The following is a 24,380-nucleotide window of genomic DNA, read 5'->3' on the forward strand; positions in this document are numbered from 1 at the left end:
GCTCCACCTCCACTGGCCAGTCCCGCCCCGTCCTATGACCCCGCCCCTCCTGGTGTCCCTGCCCCTCCCTCAGGCCACGCCGCCGCCATATTTGTTAGGGGCAGCCGGGCCTGGTGTCCGGAGATGCCGAAGTCGTGCGCGGCCCGGCAGTGCTGCAACCGCTACAGCAATCGCAGGAAGCAGCTCACCTTCCACCGGTGAGGGGCGGGGGCCCGCCTCGCGCGGGCCAGCGGCCGCGGCCCCCGCCGGAGCCCCAGGCCTGGCGCGAGGGGGGGTGGCGACGCCGGGGCCTCTGCCCGGTCCCTGGGAGGCCCGAGGGCGTGCGGCCAAGCCCTTCGCGGAGGGGCGGCGGCCCGGGGGCCGGCGAGGTCCCAGCCCGGGAAGCCCGGCGCCGCCTCGGCCGCCTGGGCGCGCGGGGAGACGGTCGGAGAGGCTGAGTAACCTGCCTCGGGCGCACAGCCTCCCGCCGGTCCGGGGAGCCGCGCGCGGGGGAGGCCGTGGCGGGCCTGGGGCGCGCTCAGCGCCGCGCCCCTGCGGTTACTTGGTGTGCGTCCCCTCCGCGGCCCGGGGACTGTATCTCGTTCTCAGATGCTGCCCGGAACGTAGTAGGTGTTCAGTATTTGCTGCGTGGTGAGCGATGCTGACGTCTCTCAGGTGTGCGGTGCTCACATCTCCGGGCCTCATGCCGGGAAGGAAGGGTGGGGAGGAGGAATGAGAACGTTCCAGCGGGTGGGCGCGCGGGACCGGGACCTCGGGCTCTGCGGGAGCCCCGGGAGGACGGCGGAGCTTTTGGAGTCAGTCCCTGCGCGCCCGGCGCGCCCCGCATGCCGGACCGGCCGAGTGAACGGCCGCCTGCCCATCGGTCGAGTGTCGCACGCTTTCTTTTAGGTTCCAGCCACGGCGCCTTCCTCTGCCCTGTTCAGAGCGGGACTCCAAAGGGCTGCCGCTCTCCTGTCTCCACTTCCTCTCCTCCTATTATCGTTTTCTTTTTCGAAGTGAATGTGTCTCTTGAGACGTAACACACAGACGGAAAAGTGCACAGATCATGAGCACACAGCCCAGCCAGTTGAACAAAGTGAACAGCCCGTGTGACTGCCGTGAATTTAGAACATCACAGCCCCCAGGAGCCCCCGACCGCTCCCCCTTCCAGCCCCTCATCCTCCCAGTGCCCGAGGGTAAGGCGGACTGCTTTGGCCTGTCTGGAACCTCACTGAGTGGAATCACAGGCTGTACCTTTTCCCGTGCTTTGCTTACATCGTGCCTGTGAGCCCTCCGTGTTGCTGGCAGCAGCAGTTAGTGTCCTAGGAAGGTGTTTACCAGAAGTGACTTGTTCTACGGTTGAAGGGCATGTGGGTGCCTCTCTTCTTTGGCCATTACGGGCACATGGCTCTGGGCATTGTTGCTGGGTCTTGCCTTCCAGCACCTGTATCCATAGGTGTCAGTTGGGTGTGTACCTGGGGGTGGCGTTGCCTCTGGTTTTCTCCCGTTCCAGTCAGACTGTCACCCCCACCACTCCCACAAATGAGCTCTGTCATGTCCCCAGTGGCCCTTACGATGCCACGCGCAGTGGTGCATCCTCATCTGAATTGATCTCTCTGCAGCCTGTGACACAACTGACTGCTGATGCCTTGAGACCCCCTCCCACCTGGCTTCTAGGACACCTCTTGGCCTCTTTCTTTGTCACAGTGTCCCTTCTGAGTCCCCTTGGCTGGATCCTGCTCACTTCCAACACCAGACAGACGCTGGAGCACTTCAGGGCTCGGGCCATGCCACTGCCTTGTCCCTGTCCATGCTCGCTCCCCAGGGTGCCCGTCTCACTCAGGCTCATGGTTCTGCCACCCTTACCTGGGAACGGGCCCACAGTGACACCTCCAGGCACGCATGTCCGGCTGCCACTCGTTCAGCTCTCGGACATGTAAAAGGCACCTCAAATTTAACATCTGACATCGAAAACCAAACTGCTGACCCCCCAGGGCTGCCCCTCGCACTCCCCCGCAGTCTTAGTACGTGAAACTCCCTCCTCCTCCTCTGCTGCACGGCCCACAGGCAAACCTTCCTGCCTGGTTTTCACAGTACATCCCAGATCTGCCCGCTCTCAGCCCCACCTGCTGACACCCTGATCCCAGCCACCTGGGGCCCTCCTACAACAGCCAGGGCGGACTCACCTGCCACCCTCTGCCGGCCTTTGGGAAAGCCCTCCTGCCCGAGGCGCGGCCCGCGACCCCCTCGCGCCTGCCGGGCCTTCGCGCTTGCTCTTCCTCCCGACGGCGCACAGCTCTCCGTCCCGCTTCCTGCAGCCACTGCTCCGATGTCACCTCTCAGGTGGCCTTCCCCACCTCCTACTCTTGCTTCCTGCACAGTCTGTGTCTGTTTGGTGGACCGGCTGTCTCCCTGTTCTAGAATGTAGGCTCCGTGAGGGCGGGGCTGTCTCTCCCACTCCTGCTTCCCCAGCACCGGCGCCGGCAGGGAGGCCCACCTTGCGGCCTACCTGGCAGATGTGGCTCGGGGAGCAGCTTGCTTGGGCTCTTCGGCCACGTTCACGGTCCCAGGATGCTGCCGACAGCCACGACGGAAGCTAAGTAGATGTGGTTTAACAGGACGAGGCTACTGAATTTTCCAGGCTGTCCAGTAAAATGCCGCGTGGGGTTGCGAAGGGCCCCTGGGACCCTGAAGTGCTGCTGCGCTCAGTGCGGCGAATCCTTCGCGCCTCCTCTCTCTGCCCCCAGGTTCCCGTTCAGCCGCCCGGAGCTGCTGAAGGAATGGGTGCTGAACATCGGCCGGGGCGACTTCGAGCCCAAGCAGCACACGGTCATCTGCTCCGAGCACTTCCGGCCCGAGTGCTTCAGCGCCTTTGGGAACCGCAAGAACCTGAAGCACAACGCGGTGCCCACGGTGTTCGCCTTCCAGGGCCCCCCCCAGGTGTGCGCGGCCGCGGGGCCCTGGCGGTGGGTTGGGCGCAGGGCGCACGTGGCGTTGGCGGGGACGGCAGAGGCCAAGGGCTGCAGCCAGGGCAGCGCTGGCGGGCCTCGGCGTCCGGAGCCCAGCAGACCCTGCCCTGCGCTTTAGGGAATTCGCAATTTAAAGCTGCTTTAAAAATAAGTCACGCTTCACGACAGATGCCGTGGAAGCAGCTGACGGGCGAGGGTGCCGAGAGCTCGGTCCTTCCTGTGTTTCACTTTGGCCTCACGTGGGCTCGAGGGCGGTGAAGACCTTCCCGGCCGCGCCACACTCAGACCTCGTCCGCCTCTTGCTCGTTGCCAGCCCGGGCTTGGGGGCCTGTGGCCGAGGATCCCCGTTAAGGTCCTCCTGTGGCTGCTCCACGCCGGCTCAGAGCCCTGTCCGGGGCACAGGAGGACGATGCAGGCGGAGCGCTGGTGGGGACAGGGACACCGGGGCAGAGGCTTGGCGGTGGCGGGGTTTTGGGCGCACTCAGCTGCAGCAGCAGCTCAGGCTGGTTGGAGGGCGCCGGGGCCAGTTGGTGACGGGCTTGGACAGGTGGTAGGTTTTTGGGCGAGGCCCGTGGGCAGGGACATGGCTTTGGAAGGTCCCTCTAGCTGGCAGCTGGTTCGGAGTTCACTGTGGCATCGCAGGTGAGGGCAGTCACAGCGGCCCGAGCCAAAGGTGGGTGCTGCGATGAGAGGGGGATGGAGCGGGCCGACTCTGCAGCCCTGCTGGGCTGAGAGGGAGGTGGTCCAGGAGAGCAGGGCTCCGGGCCCCCGGGGACCGGGGGTCCCAGTTTCCCTGAGGAAACGGTCCTGTGCACGTTGAGTTTGGCTTCCCGATGGGACGCCTGGGACGCCGAGGAGGACGTGTCTGGTGGGGCAGGATGTGTGGGTTTGGCTCGGGAGGGCTTACGGCAGGACAGTTGGAGCTCGAAGCCCTGAGGGGATCATAGCGAATCATAGTAGATCCTTGCCGTGCACCCAGTCTCAGAGGGAGGGCCCGAGCGGGGCGCCAGGTGCCCGTGCTGGTTTGTTTTTATTGGGAACGAGAGGGAGGGAGCTGATGGGAACCCTGAGTTCCAGGGTGCAGGGAGGGCAGGCGGCCGTTTGCCACTTGCCAGCAACCACGTCCGGAGCGCCCTGCCCTCCATCTTCCCTTTGCCCGGTCTCTCGGCCTCCCCCTCCCCAAGTCCAGGCTCCCAGTGCCTGTAGGAGCCCCTGCTGCCATCTGTCCTTCCTGTCCTGCCCCGCGCTCTCTCTGGCACCTGTGAGCACCTGCCCCAGTGGAGGCTCCGTGCGGGCCGGGCTCTGCTCTGCTGCTTTTATTGCCAACGTCCAGAACGTTGCCTGGCACCAAGTAGGTGCTTAATGCAGGAGTTTTTGTTTTTTTCTCTTAAACCTGGAAGGCCTTTCATTTTATATACACATTTCATTGTGGTAAGAACACTTAACGTGAGATCTGTTCTCTCAACACACTTCTAAGTGCACAGCACGGTGCACTGCAGTATCTTTGACTGCAGGCGCAGATGTCCTACCACGGGGCTCATTTTGCTGACCTGAAACTTACGTCCGCTGGTTAGGAACCCCGCACCCCATCCCGTTCCGTCAGTGTGGTTACTGTCACGCATCTGTGGTAGACTGCTTGCCCTGAAGTCAGCGCTTACAGGTTAACAGCTCGGGGGGCGTCGGTGGCCCTGCTCCTTGGCGCTCCGGTGCCTGCGGGTGGGGAGAGTTGTTTCTGGCACCCGCGGCCCCAGCTCAGCTCTGACGAGGTCTGGGGGCTGCAGGCTCTGAGCTGGATGTTTCCCACTACGCGGCTGCCACTCTGAGTCACCTACTGTGCGCCTTGAAGAGTGCCAGGCCCTGGGGCAACACGTACAGACAGGTCCCTGGCTTCACCGGGCCTCTGACCCGAGATTGGGAACATCCTCGGAGAAGGAAGGGAGCCGGGGATGGTGAGAGGAGAGCTGGGCTGGGTTCAGGGCGCAGTTTACTTGAGCCTCAGCCGGCGGAGCGAGAGGACAAAGACGCACGAGGCCTGGCGCGGGCTCTCGGGGCGCGGACCTCCTGCCTGTACCCCGGGGCCCATCTGCAGCAGCTCCGTGTCTCTTGCAGCTGGTGAGGGAGAACACAGACCCTGCCGGCCCGAGTGGAGATGCTGCCTCTGAGAAGGGAGAGGTGAGTCTGCCCTGATGGTCACCGAGCGCTAGGCTGGCCTGCTGGGTTTGGATTCTCTCGTTTCCTAGAAAAGGAAAGCCAAACCCTCCCGTGCCGCCTTCTTCCTGTTTAATATCAAGCAGTGGCAGCTGGTCACGTCTGGCTTCTGCTCCATGTCTAAGGGTCTGACCCCAGGCCGTGAAAGAGGCTGGCTGTTCTGCAGGCGCCCCGGCTGCCCCTGGGTGGTGTGTGGGGACCACTGGCGGGACAGACAAGTAGCAGCTGGGGAGGATCCGCTTCTGTGCCAGTCAGTGGCCTCCTCTGCCCTGTCGTTCCCAGGTCCTCCCTGAGACGGGGGCCGGGGAGGGTGGCCCAGGGAGGAAGGTGGACACGACGCTAGAAGCGCCACAGCTGCCCCCGGACGCTGGAGGCCCCGGAGCACAGGTGAGGCCGGGCCAGGTGCGAAGGCAGTGCGTGGCTGGTCTCAGCTCGAGGGGATTTGCTTCAAACAGAAGGAAGAAAACGTGCCTGAACCAGAGCACCACAATGTGTAGCCCGGATCCAGACCTCACCCGTGAACTTAGCTGCGACTGGGCAGCTCTGGGCTTCGGGAGGGCTTGGGGAAGTGCGTCCTGCCGCCCTGGCCGCTGCCTGTCTCTCACTGACCTCTGTCCTCAGGTCCCGCCACACAGACCGGAAGCCACTGGGGTCCCAGGTCAGCCGGCCAGCCCCACGCAGCCGTCCGATCACAGCTACGCCCTTTTGGACTTAGACGCTCTGAAAAAAAAACTCTTCCTGACGCTAAAGGAAAATGAAAAGCTCCGCAGGCGCCTGAAGGCCCAGAGGCTGGTGATGAAGAAGATGTCCAGTCGCCTGCGTGCCTGTGGCGCGGGGCAGCCGGGACTCCAGGCCAGGCTGTGGCCGGGGCAGCAGAGCTGAGCCCGCCAGCTGGGCCTTCTCTGCCGAGCTGCCGCCAGGAGGAGGGGCAGTGGTCTCGGGGCTCTGGCCGTGGGCGGACCTCTCAGTCCTGCCCTGACATTCGGCCGGCGCCACCGCCACCGCCACCGCCACCTCGTGTGAAGTGTAGTGGCCTCAGGCTGGGAGGGGCGGGGCCGTGAGCACTACACCGGGGTTCTCCCTCCAGCACGAGCTGGGCGAGCATCCTTGGAACCACAGCCTGAGGAGCCATCCTGGGCCAGTGTGGCTGACCCTCCCCAAGGGGGAGGAAACGCGTTTCCTCGAGGGGTAGCTGGGCCCAGGGGGGCCGTAGGGCGCTGGCACTCTCCAAGGCAGCGAGTGGCCCCGTCGCCTGGACGGCCGGCTCTCTTAAGTGGCTGAGGCTGGCTTCTGTCCTAGCAGCACCCCCCTGCCCGGCCGGGTGTGAGTGAGCAACATAATAAAGTGTCTTCCTACACCGCGCTGCGCGTTTCCTCCTTTATTTACAAACAAGGGAGCGCTGGTTTGAGGGTCCCTCTCCTGCCGTGCCCGGCTGCTTCTGAGACTGCCTGCCTGCTTCCTGTTGAAGAGCCAGCAGAGCATGACCACCTTTGACTACCAAAAAAAGGTGCCTTTAGTGAAAGAAAACGGGAATCCTAGCCTGTGTCATCTCCTAACTTGGACTCTGTTTCTCAGGCAAATGTGTGACACAGAAAACTGCCGCAGCTTCAAGTTAAGCCCCGTGGTTCAAACCGTGGTCTGAACCGTCGGCATAAAGGGTGCAACGAGGCCTGTGCGGAGGGGGCACGTCCCGCGTTCCGCTCACCTGGAAGGGAACACAGACGCACGGAAACGCCGCCCCTGGCTTTCAGGAAAGGTTTATTGTGGTAAGAGTGTCCCCTGTACAGTGACCCGCCCGCTGGGCAGGGACACGGGCTGCGGCCGAGGTCGGACTCCGCCAACGCGACGGTTATTGCATGACGTACATTCAGAGCGGCAGCTCGCAGGAAACCTTTTTAAAGTGGAGATAAATAGGACAGAATCGGACAACCTGAACTGAGTTTTAGAAGTGGAGGAAGCGGGGGTGTGAGTGATTTCTCCGGTACCAGCGTCAGGAGTGAAGCCTGATGTTGACAGTAGCTGCGGAGAGGCTGTCGGAACCACCAGCAGCCAGGCCTCTGCTCTGCCGGTAACTGTTCACAGGCCGGGCTGTGCAGGGGGCGCCTGGTCCGGAAATAGTCTGCAGCCACGACAGAGGCAAGTGAAGGAGGGGGGTCCTGGGAGCAGACACCCAAAAAGGGGTGCCGGTGAGGAAGAGCTGGACCGGCCAGGCGTGGGAGCCGCTGCGCCGCCTACTGGCGGCGAGCGGGCGCGGCGCCTGTGGGAGCCCCGCGTCCCCTTCTCCTCCTGAACTCCGCGCTCTACTGGGGCTGAGCTGTGTGGGGCGGGGCGGGAGGCATCACGTTTTCCCGCGAGGACACGGGTGGCTCCTGGGACCCGGAGTTCCACCCTCTGTCCCAAGCCAGGTGCCAGTGGAATGGCTTGAGTTCTGGGAGGGGAAAAAAAGAGACTAATTTCCAAAACCATTTGTTCTCAGATAAAAAGCAGATTTATAAACCCACACAATCCTCTCCAGATTCACTCAGTGATATTTCAGCAGGAAAAGGTAGTTTTCAGGAAGTTGACCGGACAGATGATGCTCACTTGATTTGGAGATTCTGCTCGTGGGGACTCCTTCCTTCCATTTCATTTTCCACGGTCAGTGTGGATTTCAGGAAAAGTAGTTCACAGTCCTGTGCATGAGGGCAAGGTGTTCGTAAGTGCCTCACGGCAGACCAAGACCTACTGGGGGGCTGCAGCCGGCACACGTGCTGAGGAACCTGGGGAGGGACCTGGAGGCTCCAGGGGCCCAGGGCCCTTCCTGGCAGGACATGATCCTTGGGAACAGACACGGGCCGTGCTGTGGTTCCGGTCCAGGTGGGGCTGCCTCAGTCCTACCTACAGCACCCGCAAAGCGGGGTGCCTGCGGGTCCCTTCACATAATTGATACAGTGCCACCTTCTACAGAAATACAAAATAAACACATCTGACGTCTGGAGTTTTTTCCTGCTTCCAAATTTGTAGACTCCCAGGGAAAGGTTTTTTTGTAGCCTCGTTTAAATCTGGTTTCTCAAGCATTTTATCCATCGGTATCAATTCTGTGAGCTGTAAAAGAAAAGACAAACTCAGGGCGTCTGAAGGCAACTGCTTCCACGCCGCCTTTCCACTTCGGGGGTTTGGCCATCACCGGACCAGAGGCTGCCGGCCTGCAGCTGAGCAGAGTAGAAGCTGCTGAGAATCGCCTGGTTCAAGCACACAAACGAGCAGCTGCGTCTGCTTCCTACGCAGCCACCCGGGCTGCAGTTTCCAAGCACAGAGCTCACTCTAATTCCACCTGGGAGAAGGCTGACCCCTCCCTCAGGGCGTCGCTTCCCGGCTCCGAGCAGGTCGCGATGCCCAAGGCTGCTGCTCCCCGGCTTGTCGCCCCTCACTCGGAGCTCCCCGAGGGCCTCCCGAGGCCCGGGCACAGGGCGGGTGACACAGGGCGGGTGACGGCCAGGGGCAGCTACTCACACTGCTTTGGTATCCGGAGCGTCTCGCTGTCGAGCGCCATCACCTGATGCAGGACACCTCGGAACTGGTAAAGCACTTTCAGGTTCTTCTCTTCGCCCACACACGGGTCATAGAACCCAGGCAGCCCGGCCTGTAACGAGCAGACAGATTCTCACTCGAGGCGGTGGTTTAAAGCCCAGCAGCACTGCCGTCTGCCGCCACCTGGAGGAGCAGCGTGGAAGGGCCTGGACTTGCCCTCGGGAGCGGCCCACAGAAGATGCAAACTTGGGAGCTTGAGGAAAAGAAACGAGAATTTCAGAAAGCTGCCTGTTGAGTCCTAGACGTCGCCCTCCCAATAGGCCCCTTCTGCCTCGCTAACGGCACCTCCGTCTTCACAGAAGCCCCGCCGAGGTGGGGGACTAGCTGCCTGTTCAGGGAACGAGGGCTCTTTGGCCTGAGCTCCTCTGCGCTGTAACTCGCCTCCATCACCCACGCCCTGGGCCCCACCGCGAGCCTCAAACGTGCTACGGGCGACCTCACGCTCCTTCTGGAACGAGGCAAGGCATAAGCAGACTGTGTGCTCCTGGGGGCAGGAGGTATGCTTTGCTTGCTGGTGTACCTGGCGCACGGTAGGGGCTCAGTGATACCTGGCAACGAACAGATCAACAAATGAAGTCAACGGCTCCAGTGTGGCTGTAACTTGGGTGCTGGGCAGCGCCCCGCAGTGAGCGTGGCAGCACGTGAGGTTCCGCTGCAGTGAAACGGCCCCTTCGAGGGGCAGCCGTCCACCCCTCTTCCCCAGACGCCCTTTCGGTGTGAACCCCGGGGCCCCCGAGCGCCCACCTTGGAGGCCTCCGTGAGGATGAGCTTGGAGTCCTTCACCAGGCACTGCAGGGGCACAGTCACGTCAATCACCTTCACCTTCTCGCTCTTCTTGCTCTTGTCGTTGACAAATTTCCCGTACCAGGCATTGACGATGATGAGCCCTGAGGACGGGCTCGGTCAGGGTGGGGCGGCCTTGGCGGGCGGCCCCCTGCGCAGCCGGGCTGCAGGGACCACACGCTCCTGTGAGACCCCAGCGCCCACCCCGTCCCCGAAGAGGCCGGGCCTCCTCACCCATTCTGGACTCTTCAGCCTCGATTATTCTTCGGACAGATTCCTGCATCAGCTGAACCTGCAAAGAACAAGGATGCCACCCTCAGGGCCTCCCTGGGCTCCACCTCTGTTGAGAGCCACGGCCACGTGCCCGGTGCCTGCCAGCCCTGCCGCGTCCACTGTCCGTCTCTCCTGAACATCGCTGCTATCATAGGTCATGGAGAAACAATTCACTCAAAGGAAAGGAAGAGGACAATCCCCACCACTTAAAAAAACCCTCTTGTGGGACTTCCCCAGTGGGGCAGTGGTGAAGAACCTGCCTGCCAACGCAGGGGACACGGGTTCCAGCCCTGGTCCGGGAATGTCCCACACGCCGCGGAGCAACTAAGCCCATGCGCCACAACTACTGAAGCCCGTGCACCACAACTACTGAGCCCGCGAGCCACAACTACTGAAGCCTGCGTGCCTAGAGCCCGTGCTCTGCAACAGGAGAAGCCACGGCAATGAGAAGCTCGCGCACCGCAACGAAGAGCAGCCCCCGCTTGCTGCAACTAGAGAAAGGCGGCACGCAGCAACCAAGACCCAAAGCAGCAAAAAAAAAAAAAAAAAAAGACTAAATGACCAAGGCAGTTGTTGGGGAAGAAAAGCCTGAGACCTGAGGCCCCTGAGACCAGCATACAGGGTGTGAAGCACTTCCCCCCACAGCCCTGGCTTAAGAAGCGTGGGCTAGAACAGAGCGGCCTGTGCTCTGCACGACGGGCAGAACAGTCCCAGACGCCACGGAGCCCAGGACCTGCAGGGTGACGGTGATGCAACACTTACCGCAGCTTCTGCCTCTTGTTTCTTCTGCAGGACGTCGGTGGCTGCGCTTTCCCTTTGCTTCTCCAGCTCCCTAATGCGAGAAAAAGAAGCCGCACGCGAGGAGCGTGGCGTTAGCAGCAGGGAGACAACAGGGCCCCTGGCTGGACCTGCGCCTGCCAACAGCCTGTGGTCTTACTGCGCTCCCCGTTCTACAACTTCAAACAGTATTTCCAAGACGAGGTCAAGTGAATCTGTTCGTCCCAGGCCTGTGCGGCTTCCCTGTCGTCCCCAGACGGCTCTGCCCGACCTCTTCCGCAGAGCACACGGGAGACCCAGCACTGTGGGAGGAGGGCTCCACACGGCAAGAATCGCAGGAAAGGGGTCAGGGGAGAAGGTGAGAATCACAGGAGATGCCACCAACCTGGCGGCGTCACATGACCCTTTTGACAGGGACACTGCATACTACCTTAGATACGTCCATGTACTTTGCCAGGGCAGCACACGCCTGTCCCACCAGACTTGACCCAGCACATTCTCTGCTCCAAGCCTGAAGTCTCCTGAGGCGTTAGGACCCTGAGCTCTAATGAGTCAAAGGCCAGAGGGGCCCCAAGAGGAGAGTCCTGCCCTTCTCCCAGATTCTCCAAGCTCAACGAGTTATTAAATTAGATCATTATAAAGTAACAAATCTAAACCACCTCTCAGATTTAATGTTATGCTAATGGATTATCTATAAGAAACTGCAAAATAAATTATATCTTGATGACTTCTAAGACTATAATTAATGCGTGCCTTGTACGTAAGAACTCAGAACCCAAGCTTCTTGAATTCAGTGCCAGGAAAAGAAATGGTTAGAATGAGAAAAAGGAAAACTTTTCATTTCTGTGGTCATGGTTCAAAGTCCCGACAGTTTTGTAAACGAACTCGAATTCTTTCTGCAAGTAGGAAATGTGGGTTAACAGCAGCACTACCGTGAACTAACGGGAGGAACTAGTTCACGTTTACTGAGCACGTGTTACGGACCAGACACCACGGTGATGAGCAGCGTACACGGATTAACGCATGTAACTTCCCCAACAGCCCTGTGGGGTAGGTTCCATCATCTCCACGTTACGGATGAGGAAGCTGAGCACGGTGCGGTTCGGTGGTGCCCCGCCACGTGCTGTGAACTCACTTCTCCTTCTGAGCCCTGAGGTAGGGTCTGATGACCAGGCCGTGCAGAGCGAAGTACAGCACGAGGGGCCCCACGGTGGCGTAGAACACGGCGCTGGGGAGCAGCTGGTCCGTCAGGTGGATGGGGAAGAAGTAGGTCTGACTGGCCCTGTTCAACCTGAAAACAGAACAAAGCCCAACGCCCACGTGAGTCAGGTTCCCAGGGAAGGGAGTGGGGTTTCAGCCCCAGGAAGAGAGCCTCTCAATACACAGGACTCCAGGAGGAGGAGAGTCTGATGCTTCAGAGTCCACTCCTGGGTGGTCCCCTGTCCCAAGGTTTAGCCGCTGGATCTGATGTAAGTGATGGAAGAAAGGTCTCACTACTTGCTGACCGCAAGCAACAGACCAACGCCCGACCAAAGTAACCGTGGCCTGAGGAGACAGGGGTGGCCGCTCCTCCAGGGGTCCCTTCTGCTTTCAGCGATGGCTGAGTAGTTCCTACTGGACCAGTCATCCCACAGACATCAACTGTAAACTCTGGGTCACGCATAACAAACACCTTCAGGGACTGGATAGCAACCAAGGGCAGAAGAACGGAACGGCACTGGTGAATTTCCTGATATATTTTTTTAAAAACAGCTTTTAGCCTGAGGGCAATTCTCAGTCTGTACCATATGGATGATTAAAACTGGAAAGAAATCTGCAGTCCTACTGGACTGAAGAACCAGACCTCAGAGTTTGGGGCAACCATTGCAGCTGGGAAGAGGGGGTCCCCCAAAAGGAAAGTCCCAGGTGGGGAGTCCCAGGTTCTGTGTATAAATCTGCCACAGGTCTCCAGCTGACCCCTGGTCTACCAGTGGCCGCCACACAGGTGAGTCCGAGTTTGCAGTCTGACTTCAGCCAAGTTAACGACCTTCTAAAAGGAAAAAAAGACAACGCTTTTTGGAAAAACATAACAGAAAATAGAATTTCTACAATATATTGTTCGCAATACCCAGAATACAATACCGACTACTCTATGTACCCAGATACAATGAGAGAAAAAGGAAACGAACAGAGACCGACCCCAGATGACCCAGATGTTGGAACCAGCAGACAGGATTTTAAAGCAACTATTTTAACTTTGCTCGAAGACATCAAGTATTCACTGATGATTTAACAGCAGACTGGAGACGAGAGAAGAGTCAGTGAATTTATAGATTAATATAAACGATCCAGTATGAAGAACAAAGAGAAAAAGGACTGACAGCAAATGGGCAGAGCCTCAGAAACGTGTGAGGCAACATCCAGAGGTTTAGCACACGAGTAATTAGGGCCCCAGAGAGGAGAGGATGGGGCAGATATTTAACATTAAATATTTAATATTGAAAGAATTAAATGGCATAAAAGGTGCAAATTTGATAATTTTACAAAAATACATACATAAATTTACAGATGCAAGAAATTTAGCAAACCCCAAGCAGCATAAATACAACAAAACCACATGTAGGTCAGCAGTCAAAGTGCTGAGAAACATAAGTAAAAAAGTTGAGTAGCGGGAAAAAACCAAAAAACCCACACACATTACATGCAGGGTATGTTTCAAATGACCAACAACTTGTCAGGAACAAAGGGAGCCAGAAGACAGCAGGACACCTTGAGAGTACTGAGAGAGAACTCTGTTAACCCTGAATTCTATACCCAGTGATGGGACACTTCAATAATAATGAAAGCAACTCCAGAACTGATGGACACTCAAAACTAAAACAAGAAATCAAACAACCCAATAATAAAACAGACAAAAGATGTGAATAGAGACGTCACTAAAAAAAAGATATGGATGTCAAATAAGCACATGAAAAGATGCTCAATATCTTAGACATGAGGGAAATGCAAATCAAGACCACAATGGGATACACCTATACGTCTGCTAAAACAGCCAACACCAAAAATAACGACCCTACCAAGGGCTGGGGAGGATGTGAAGCAACGAATTCTCGGAGCTGCTGGTGGGAAAGTGGAGATGAAGCCGCTACTCTGGAACACAGCTTCGTGCTTTCTTATAAAGATCATGAATCAATGAAATAGAAAACAGATAAACAGGGGCTTCCCTGGCGGCACAGTGGTTGAGAATCTGCCTGCCAATGCAGGGGACACAGGTTCGAGCCCTGGTCCGGGAAGATCCCACATGCCGCGGAGCAACCAAGCCCGTGTGCCACAGCTACGGAGCCTGCGTGCCGCAACTACTGAGCCCACGTGCCACAACTACTGAAGCCTACAAACCTAGAGCCCGTGCTCCACAACAACAGAAGCCACCGCAATGAGAAGCCCGCGCACCGCAACGAAGAGGAGCCCCCGCTCGCTGTGACTAGGGAAAGCCCGCGCAGCAACGAAGACCCAAATAAATCATTTATTTATTTAAAAAAAGAAAAAAGAAAACAGATAAACAGAGAAAATGAAGGAAACCAAAAGCTGGTTCTTTGACAAGTGAAGTGCCTTAGCTAGAATGATTAAGAAAAGGGTAGAAAGAACACAAATTAGCAACATTAGGAATGAAGAGACATCATCTATAAATAACTACTGACATTAAAAAGATAAAGGAGTATTAAGAGCAACTTCATGCTAACAAATTTGACACAGATGAAATGGACAAATCCCTTGAAAAATTAACGAATTTTAACAAAACTGACATAGGATGAAACAGAGTAAATCCTAAGAGTTCTCATCACAAGGAAAAAAAATTTTTTTTTCTATTTCTTTAACTCTGTATCTATATGAGATGGTAGATGTTCACTAAACGTACTGTGATAATTGTTTCATGATGTATGTAAGTCAAATCATTATACTGTACACCTTAAATTTATATAATGCTGTATTGTCAGTTATATCTCAATAAACTGGAAGAAAAAAAAGATGAAACAGAAAATTGGAAAAGCCCTATATTTATAAAATAAGTTGAATTCACTATCAAAAATACTCCTACAAAGAAAATTCAGGCTCAGCTGATCTCATTGGTAAATTCTATGAAACACAGGGAAAAAAAATACCATTCTTACACAAATTCTTTTTTTTTTTTTTTTTTTTTTTTTTTTTTTTGCAGTATGCGGGCCTCTCACTGTTGTGGCTTCTCCCGTTGCGGAGCACAGGCTCCAGACACGCAAGCTCAGCGGCCATGGCTCACACGCCCAGCCGCTCCGCAGCATGTGGGATCTTCCCGGACCGGGGCACGAACCCGTGTCCCCTGCATCGGCAGGCGGACTCTCAACCACTGCGCCACCAGGGAAGCCCTTACACAAATTCTTTTAGAAAATAGAGGAGGGAACAATTCCTAACTCATTTTATCAGGCTGGCATAACTCAGTCCAAAACCTGACAAATATATAATAAAATTATAATCAGCACCCCTTAAAAATATAGATTCAAAAATTCTTAGTAAGAGAACAGCAAATCAAATCAAGCAATATATAAAAAGTATTATATGTCATGATCCAGTGGAATTTTCCTCCACAATTTTCCTGTAAGGTTGGTTGAACGTTCAGCAATTACCGTGATTCATCAAATAAATAGAACATAAAAGTTAGCAATTGCTGAACTGAGGTGCCTTCTAGTAAAACTTTGGTTTATTTACCAATACAATTTGGACAATTCAGCCTGTTGATAACAGGAAACTTGGCTGAAGTGAAAATGTTTCTTTCCAAAGAGGCAGGGTGGCATCCTTGGTAAGAATTCAATTCAGATCATGTCACGTAACATCTGTAGCGGAGGAGTGTTTACGGCAGATACGGAGTCACAGAGAACTCGGCAGGAGTACAGAGAATAATGAAACGGACCAAGTTAAAGCACTTCTGATGAGGGGCAGCGGGGGATGGACGGCGTGTCAGATGGAGATGGGTGCAATGGAGGACAATAAACAGGATGAAGGGGAAGTGGACTGTCTGGGGTGAGGTGAGGGCCGCTAAGTTTTCACAGGGCGATGAGGGCAATCAGGTGACATGCGCAGAGACCGGAGGGCACCGAAGGAACCAGCCACATGGTTACCGGGGACTGAGGAACGGCAGATGCTAAGCCCAGAAGCAGGAGCAGGCTCGGTGTGGTCCCGGGGCAGCCAGTGTGGCTGGAGTGGGGCGACCAGGGGGCAGAGAGGAGGGTGAGAGGCCAGGTCGCGGAGGGTCTGAGGACTCTGGCTTTTGCCCTGAGTTGAGGGAGTCGCTGAGGGCTTTAAGCAGAAGGCTGACATACACTGGCTTAGATTTTAAAAGACTGTCTGTGTGGAGAAAGGTGTCCCAAGTGTGAAGGAGATCGGTCAGGAGGACGCTAGTAATTCCACGAGACGGTGGCCACAGAGGTTGTGAGAAATGGTCGGATTGAGGATGTGCTTTCAGACGAGAGCCAAGAGGATTCCGAGATACATTCAGTTCGGAGTGTGGAGAAAGGGTGGTGAAGGTGAGCTCCAGGGTTCTGGACAGAACCAATGGAAAGATGGAGCACTGAGCACTGAGATGGGGCGACTCCAGACACGGCAGGCTTTGAAGGGCATGTGTGACCGAGGGCAGGGGGAGGACTGGGGCTGGAGATGTGACATGGGGATGCTGTGAGGTATCTGAGGAGAGTTTTGGGAAAGGACGAGAGATCTATGAGCTGGAGGTCTGTGGGGAGGGCCAAGCTGGATCTAGAACGGTGAGCGTCCCTGGAGCCCGATGCTACTGAAGCCAGGATGCCGGATCAGACAGTCGGGGGGTGAGTCTAGGCCGACCAGGGCCCGACAGTGGGGCCTCCGCTTAGAGGCAACCAGCCAGTCAGGTGAAGCCAGAGGCAGCTCGGCAAGGCAGGCAGGCAGGCAGGGGGAGACAGGGTCTGTGTGCAGGCGGGAAGGATCTGGTAGAGAGAACCCGAAGCTGCTGCGCTGGTGACCACGCAGTACACGTCACACCGTGAGGGCCGCAGCCGGGTGGGAGAGCGGGCGTGCGGGGCCCGCACCCGGGCCATCGGGGAGGCAGAGGGTGGTAAGAGACAGGCCGGGCGGAAGGCGGGCCGGGGGGCACAGGGAGGTTCTCTGAGGCAGAGACTCAGACCTCACTGAGCGAACGTCGGGCTTCTGGACTCCTCGACATTTGCTTACACACCCCAGACAGAAGCGACTGCATCTCTAAGAACAGAAATACAAAGCAAAGTCTCTTTCTTCCTTAACGTAGGTAAAGCCCAGGTGAGTTACAAGGGGCCAGATAATCCCTGGCCAGAAAGACTTGAATTCAACATACTTGACTTTGAGAGAAACGCCCTGTGGGACTCCAACGCTGACAGCTGCACCTAGAACGCTGTGCCTGGAGATCTTCCTCTCCGCTCCGTACTCCACCACCGTCCCGAAGAAGCCTGCCCTACAGGAGCAGATCGCAGTGAGCGAGCAAGGGCCCCTGCGCTTCTGATCCCTCCTGGGTCCCTCCCGGTCACCACGGGCAACTGTCACTCAGGCCAGAGGCCGGGGCCCCTACCCCCAATCCTCTCTTGCCCTCCCAACCACCCACAGGGACCTGGGTCAATGAACAGAAGAGAGTCAGGACACCGGACCCTGGGCGCGACTGCAGGCACCTCACTGCAACCAGCGCCACCACCAGAAACCCCTACACAGATCAAGCGTGCTCCCGCATCAGCCCGGCCAGGACTCACTTCAGGGATCCTTTCACGCGAGTCTGATCGTCATCCTGGAATTTGTGCTGATAGCTGATGAGCGCGAAGGAGTGAGGGATTCCAAGCTGGGGAGACACAGAGGGAAGAAAGAAGGCAGTTGAGACTGAAGCAAGCAGGGTCGCCCTGTCCCACAAAGTGTGTGAGAATTTGCCAGTAGCCAATGTTTAAAAACTGGGAGATTTCAAATAAAAACCATTTTCTGACTTCCCATGAAAAACAGAAACTCCTGCACACCGAGCCTGCGTTCTCACAGGGCAGCAGCTGCCCGCCAAGGGGCAGCTGCTCACTCCCCACCCTCCTGCCCGGCCACCGTGGCCCCTGAGCGCACGACTCTGCTGGGGGGCCACTTACTGACCACGGCTCTCTCCCACCCCGATTCTGTGGGCTTCTCTCACCAGAAAGGTGAAAAAGGCCTTTTGCTTTAGGGCAGTTGGAACACAGCTCCCGTGGGGGCCTGAGAACAACAGTGTTTCAACTCCTGAGTGTGGGTGGACAGAACCCGCCCTCCGGCCCTGTGGGCGCTGGATTTGGGGGTGAGCAGGGGGAGGGCGGTCAGGGGCCCACAGAGGGGCTGGAGGAGGGTCCCCCTGGAGCTGTCCTCACCTGCAGGGCCACGGTGAAGTGGCTGGTCTTGGTGTCCCGGACGATGCTGGTGTTCATGGCCGACTGGATGCCCCAGCGCCACTGCAGGTAGCCCACCGTGTTCTTGTCCAGGTTCCGGGCCAGGACAGTGGTGAGGCCAGGCCGGATGCCACGGGACGAAAACTGCAGAGCACAGTTTGTCGTCACAAAGCTGGGGGGACACACAGAGAGAAAGGGTCCTGGATGACAGTGGCGCAGCCGTGCTCGGCCCTGTCCTCTCCGCCAGCCCACACCCTGCTCGCCACCACTCCCACGGCTCCCCGCCCGCGATCCAGGGAATCTCTCCAGTTACCCACCCGCCAAGTGGCACTCCCCACCCCCATCCCATTCCAACTTCAGCTACAGCCAAAGAGGCACCTGCATGTCTGTGCTCCTAAACCAGCAGATCCAATCCTGTCGCAAGTCAGAGCCACCTGCGGAGGTTCCCAAGCTTGGCTGCACGCTGGACTCACCTGGTGAATCTGAAAACACCGATGGTCGGCTCCTGCCCCCAGGTGTGCTGATTTATAGACCTGGTGTGGGAAAAGCTAGCCAGGTGATGCAAACGTGCAGCCAGTCTTGAGAAGCCCTTATCCAGGGCCCACCCCAGACCAATGAAGTCATTCGTTTCGGGTGGGGGCCCAGGCGTCAGTGCAGTTTTCAAAGCTACCCTTCCATCCTGATGTGCACCCAGGGCTGCAAAGTATTGACCGAAAGCTACTTGAGAAGCTAGCAGACCGTCCCCGAAAGGTCTCTGAAGTTGATTTCCGAGGGAGTCAGCCCCATCTCCTGGATAAAAAGGGGTATTTCACTCCAACAGCAAAGGAACTCACAGCCCTTCACTCAAGCCGCTCAAAGACGAGCAAACAGCTTGCCTCCAGCGAACAGCCGTCATACACTAGGTGCCTGTTTCCTTCCTATGCTCTGGAGGCCTCGCTTGTGCCCCTAAAATAATAATACACGTGGTAACTCTGAGGACATTTGCTCCTGTGCTCACAGACCTCTTCCCAAGGCCACACGAATGAGGAATCAACTCCTTGCTCTGCAAAGGCCCCCAACCCAACCTCGTCCCCTTTATCTGACACTCCAGCCACACCGGACGGCAGCCACATTCTTCCCCTCTAGCCACACTTGGGTCATTCGGGGGAGGCAAGCAGGGAGAGGAGAGATAAAAGTCACCCTGTGACTTTTAAAACAATCAAAACATAAACAATGAGATCTCTGTTTAATCAAAGTAATATGATCTTGTATTTTTCTGGAGCATGTCCTAGACAGAGACAGACAGACAGACTCTGGGGCCAGAGCAGCAAGTCAGGCACTGCCCTGGGAGGCGGAGAACTTCCCGCCGGCCGCCTGCCTTTCTCCAGGCTCACCCACACCCATCAACCAATAACCTTCTCATCACCAGTTTGGACTTGAAAGTAACTCGACCCAGGGACTAGGGGCACCCGGAGGAGGAGACACTGTGCATTAACAAGCTGGCATCCTTTTTTATAAATCTGCATTCTCAAGTCTGATAAACCGGTACTATGATGAAATTCAATTTCCAGACCTGCAAAAGCTGATGACCAGCCACACCTAGACTTGGGTGACCACTTAACAGACAGACACTTTGAGGCTCAACCAGAACGAAACAGCCCACAGATTTTCCTCAGTGAGTGCCTCCTAAATGTGTCTAGTCTTCAGAATGACCTGGGGTGCTTGATAAAACTATGGATTCCAGGCCCCCATCTCAGAGGACCTGAGAGAGGTCTGGGGGTGGGGGCAGGAACCTGTGCTTTCCGTCAGCAGCATCGGAGGGGACGATCCCAAGCAGACAAGCTTAGGAAAACGCTGACACGTACATATACTGCCCACCTCGAGTTCTGGTTAAAAGCCTCACCCTTGCCCCGCTCCCAGACCTGCCGGGTCCGAGTCCCAGAGCAGAGGCCCGAGAAGCCGTGTTCTAACCAGCACGCGGGTGACCCCCGTGCTGGGGTGTCTAGTCTACCCCTCGCTCTCTGCCTGGAAGCCCCGCTCTCGGGGCTCTGCTCGGGCTGTGCTCATCTGCCCGTCGAGAAGCCACAGCTTCTCTCTCTCACGACGCTTCTTACCCTGCGTGGGACGGCCCTGCACACTGGCCTTTACCAGTCTTGCGCTGCAGGCACACAGACGCACATCCGGCTGGAGGCGAAACACCTTTCTTTGCAAACGTGCTCTGTTCCAGAATTCCTTTAGCTGTATTTTATCCCCCAGAGGAAAGAGTTGTTTACCTTCCACCCAATTCTTTTATCTGAGCTCAATGGGGAATAAGGACACTTCTGCTTACTAGAAGGGACAGTCCTTCATCACTGCCAAAGCAAAGGCGAAGGAGAGCAGAGGTGGTGGGGTTTACGGCTCTGGCATAACACGAATGTGCCTAATAAACAGGCTGCCTCACTGCTTACTAAAGCCCCTCTCTGAACCTAAAACGCATTCTCTGTGACAAAGAAATGACCCGCAAGCCCATAAATATTTCAGACCCTGACCCACTTCCCTATGAAGTGCTTTCCCTCCAGTGTATCATGGTCTTCACAGCCCACGGTGACCAGGCAGGGCAGGAGCCGCATCCTCAGGGGAGCGGAAGCCTGGCCCTGGGCTGGGACAAGAAGCAGACCTCCCTCACCCCCGATCCAGTGCTCTCTGCAACGAGCACAGTGCCTAGGCTCCATGCCAGCTGCAGGGTCTGCCCTCAGTGACCTTGCAGGACAGACAAGGTAACTGCAGATGATTCTGACAAAAAGAATACGCAGGTTCTGGTCTCCTAAATCCACAAAGACCACCAAAGGGCATTTATCTCTTTATATTTACCATCTTGGTGTGAGATTACGGAACAACTTTAGGCCAAACAAAGGCCCCTGCAGGTCCCCAGCTCCAAACTCTAACTGTTCAAAAAAGAAAAAGAAAAAGAATTAATGGTGTTTTATCTCACAGCAGTAACCCTAGTCTCAGGTAAGCACCTCTGGTTATAATTCCCTCGTTTAGTTCAATGCCACCGGCCCTCAGGGCTCTAAAACTGGGGGTGGAAGAGTCTTAATATCTCATCTTAACCTTTGCCAAAGGGAGATAACTGTCTCCACAGACCCAAGGAGGCCTGGGCCCCTCTGAAGAGAGTGCTGCTGGCCCCGGGGCCCTGTCTCTCCAGCTCAGGCCATTTGCACGGTGCCCGCTGCAGTCAGGGGTGGCCGCCCTCGTGCCGCACAGGCGCACTTCCACCTGCTCCGCTGCACCGCCTGCAGGTCTCCCAGGGGAGCGGCGATGGCTCTCAGGGGGCTGATGTTAAACCCTCCAGCAGTTCTGCACTCGCAGTCGTGAAGTCCAGCCGCTTTGGCTGCCTCGTTACTATTCTGGGTGACTTTCAAGGCAACTCTTCAATGTTAATTTGATGCAGCTCAATCTGCTCGGCAGAACTGGCTGCTTAATGACTGCCAAGCAGTGGACCAGAGCGCTGAGATGGAGGCACCGGCCTTCCGCACTGTGCAGGAGAAGGGAAGAGCCTATAGGTTTTTGCTTAAGGGAACAGAGATGCTGAGTTTCTAGACGTGGGATTTCTGGAGGTTGGCATCAGGGGAAAATCTTGTTGTTCTAGTCTAACTTTGAGCTGCCCGGCAGACTGAGAGCAATCCTCAGATACGAGACACAGTTTTCTCTTGGGGACAGCCAACGAATGCAAGTGTGACAGCTGGCACTCTTACACAGTGATGTGGCCAACTGAGGTCATTCTGTTGCAGTGGACGACACGATCTCGCCCGCTGGCATTCTTACCTCTCCCCAGCCCTTCGCAGAAGTGACTCGTCTGAGCGCGAAGTTAATGGAACCCCCTCCGTTGCCATTCTGGGTGGAGAGGCTTCCAGAGAGGATGGCTGTGTCTGAAGCTGTCAAGGGTGCCTAGGAAATGACACCTGCTGGTAACAAATTAATCAAAGCAACAGGAAGCGCCAAGGACAGACCTGACGCATCCACCCCCAGTGCAAGGCCGCAAGTGCAGGCGAGTCCATAGTTCAAGTGTGCAAGGATGCAGAGCTGCCTCACCTGCCTCACTTCTCTCTCACCCTGGCATCCGAACTGCACGTGGCCACCGAGGTCAGGTTTTGCAAAAGCTTTAATGGGCAAATTGCAAAAACCCAGGGGAGACGCAGGGCTAGAGGCTGGTTCTCGGTGTCCCAGTGCCATCAGACTGCACGGTAACTTCACCCCGTGCCTCCCCACGCAGGACGTCTGGGACTTCCCAGTCCTCCCCATGGCTGCAGTGACTGACTCTGGAAGCCCCAAGATGGGGGGCAGGTTTCCCTGAGTTAGGACTTCACGCTCTAGGCTGATGCACTGGAGAATAAGCGAATGAGTCTGGGGGGCAGAGACCCAGCTAACTGTCAGCAGGATGGCCTCACACTGCCACACCCAAACAGCGGGCAGAAAGATGACATTTAGTGACCCCAGGGCTCAGCACACAGGAGAGTGTGCCTTAAAACTAAGGCCGGTTCTTGGAATTTCCCATGGAGGGCTGCTTTCTCTCCTAAAATCGTCACGACCTTGGCTCCCCCTTCTACAGCATGAGCGAAAGTTTCCTGCTGGAGAGCCCTGAGACTCTGAAGCTATGCACCCCTGGCACTCTTGCTGCTGACATGCTGGCAAAGCAGTATGAACAAGGTCGTGACTAGAGCTCTTCTTTGTTTAAGCGGCTAAGTGCATCCTTTCATACATAAAGATGAGCAAACCCTGAGCAGACCCTCTCACCCCAGCTGTGCACCTCGCAGCACGTCGCTAACCCGAGTGCCCCTGCTGAGCCCCCTTGCACTGGAGGAGGCGTCTGTGCGCTTTACCTCAATGGACTGGGATATGTGCATCTTGTTAATTTCAATCTGCGGAAAGCCACTTCCTGACACATCTTCGTACTCCTCCTCGTAGCGATCAAAAAGGTCAGTGGCGTCGATGCCAACGCTGATGGTCCCCTGGGGCAGAAAAACAAGCAGTCAGCACCAGGCTTGGGATTTGTGCGATGAAAGACAATACTCTATACTTCAGCAGCCGCGTGGTTCACTGGCTGCGCGGGACTCCACGAGCCCACGGGGCACAAATGCCACGGTTCAAACCCGTTCGAACAGTGGTCGAGCACCACTGACTCGTAGAGTCAGAAAGCCAGGCGTGTCCACAGGCGGATGACTCACCGAGGACAAGTGGTAGGACAAGAAGATTGACCTCTTTCATGGCTCTGAATTGCTCATCTCTGGATGTAACCCTCAAATGCAGAAAACCACCTAGAAACTAGCTACATGGATTAAACACTTTTAACATTCAATTCTAAACACTCTTATGTCACAAAAGTACCATAAGAGTCTTTAAAATATAAAAATACCTTCAAAGACAAAGAAGTGCAAACCAAATAAAGAACAAACGGCAGATTTAAAAATTGTTCCGCCTCCTAAAATTAATTTGAGACTTAAATTATGAGAAACAGAACCCCATTCTCTCAAGAAATAATAAGCTAAAATTTTGCTGATAAAAATGCTCTTTACTCAGAAAATCAATGTTTATTATTTTCTTTTACTGTCATAAGACCTTACAAATGGGCAGATACCTTAATCCAACATATAAAGACATGACCCCACACACATTTTTATTAAATTCTCTGCAGCCCATTAAAAAAAAAAAAACTTCATTGAGGTTTAATTTACATGTAACAATATAAACCACTCCCGTTTGAAGTGTACAATTTAATGAGTTTTGACAGGTGTGTACACTTGTGAAACCACCTCCAAAATCACGATACAGGACACTTCTATCACCCCAAAAGGAGCTTGGGAGAACGTGTGCTCTTCCCGAGAAGGGGACACGTGAGCTGGGTATGAGAGGAAAACAAGGGATGAGCCTGCGAGACTCCCATGGAGGAGCACGGAGGCCACTGGGGCTGGAGCAGAGGGAGGCAGGTGGGACTGGGAGGTGCTGGGTGTGGCTGTTCACGTAGCAGAACGGGCGGGGTTCATCCGGGATAATACCAGTTTAACCTTGATGTTTTGGTTGGTTTAGCAGTTATCCCAGATGTTCATTTTTAAACAAAGTGACATCACCACCAATAGCATTTTCATCACCAACAGTATGATCATCAATAGCTGTCCGAATCTAAGCAGCCAGAGTGGGTTTGGTGGCAGCCTTCACTCTGTGCTTCTAGCACTGGCCACCGTCTCAGCTAGGTGTGTGGGATGCAGGGAGAATTTAGGAGGTGACAAGGCTAACCCACCACTCTGCTCCTGCCTCCTTCCAGGTGGCGCGAGCAGCACTTCCCACTCCAGGACTGCACGCAGGTGCTTGCTGAGACGGTGGCTAGACACAGCCCTCCCAGCCGCAGCTGGCGGCGGGAGAACTATTAGAAGCTGCTGCCCGTTTGGCACATCAGGCAGGTGGCCAATGC

At 55.9% G+C, this 24,380-nt stretch overlaps 2 protein-coding genes across 5 annotated transcripts in view; one reads left to right on the forward strand and one right to left on the reverse strand.

Annotated features, from left to right (window-relative positions):
* The first annotated feature begins 73 nt into the window (after positions 1–73).
* THAP3 (THAP domain containing 3) lies at positions 74–6,525 on the forward strand. Of its 4 annotated transcripts, XM_082615293.1 has the most exons (6): positions 108–197; positions 589–654; positions 2,727–2,919; positions 5,058–5,120; positions 5,439–5,543; positions 5,778–6,525. In XM_082615293.1, the coding sequence occupies exons 2-6, from the start codon at positions 638–640 to the stop codon at positions 6,036–6,038; spliced, it is 639 nt and encodes a 212-aa protein (XP_082471419.1). In that variant the 5' UTR covers positions 108–197; positions 589–637; the 3' UTR covers positions 6,039–6,525. The 4 variants fall into 4 exon arrangements, with proteins under 4 accessions (XP_082471418.1, XP_082471419.1, XP_082471420.1 ...); XM_082615292.1 differs by lacking the exon at positions 589–654 and having other exon boundaries at positions 74–197; XM_082615294.1 differs by lacking the exon at positions 108–197 and having other exon boundaries at positions 207–654.
* A 1,096-nt stretch (positions 6,526–7,621) lies between these two features.
* DNAJC11 (DnaJ heat shock protein family (Hsp40) member C11) overlaps positions 7,622–24,380 on the reverse strand; it is a 73,631-nt gene continuing 56,872 nt past the window's right edge. The window contains exons 5-16 of the mRNA XM_082615290.1: positions 22,795–22,923; positions 21,740–21,862; positions 20,786–20,859; positions 17,939–18,128; positions 17,315–17,400; positions 16,909–17,025; positions 11,695–11,850; positions 10,545–10,614; positions 9,744–9,801; positions 9,471–9,613; positions 8,649–8,778; positions 7,622–8,240 (exon numbers count right to left, since the gene is read on the reverse strand). Coding sequence (XP_082471416.1) covers positions 8,215–8,240; positions 8,649–8,778; positions 9,471–9,613; positions 9,744–9,801; positions 10,545–10,614; positions 11,695–11,850; positions 16,909–17,025; positions 17,315–17,400; positions 17,939–18,128; positions 20,786–20,859; positions 21,740–21,862; positions 22,795–22,923 — 1,302 coding nt within the window. The 3' untranslated portion in view covers positions 7,622–8,214. The remainder of the gene's footprint in view (positions 8,241–8,648; positions 8,779–9,470; positions 9,614–9,743; positions 9,802–10,544; positions 10,615–11,694; positions 11,851–16,908; positions 17,026–17,314; positions 17,401–17,938; positions 18,129–20,785; positions 20,860–21,739; positions 21,863–22,794; positions 22,924–24,380) is intronic.

This window comes from Mesoplodon mirus (genome assembly GCF_964341445.2).
Source record: "Mesoplodon mirus genome assembly, chromosome: 3".
Classification (NCBI taxonomy): domain Eukaryota; kingdom Metazoa; phylum Chordata; class Mammalia; order Artiodactyla; family Ziphiidae; genus Mesoplodon; species Mesoplodon mirus.

Excerpts from the sequence above, each read along its gene's own strand:
- THAP3 (XM_082615291.1), top strand. The coding sequence starts at position 2,584 with ATGTGGTTTAACAGGACGAGGCTACTGAATTTTCCAGGCTGTCCAGTA. Across the intron at positions 5,121-5,438 it reads CTGCCTCTGAGAAGGGAGAG|GTCCTCCCTGAGACGGGGGC; the intron begins GTGAGTCTGCCC and ends TGTCGTTCCCAG. Across the intron at positions 5,544-5,777 it reads CTGGAGGCCCCGGAGCACAG|GTCCCGCCACACAGACCGGA; the intron begins GTGAGGCCGGGC and ends CTCTGTCCTCAG.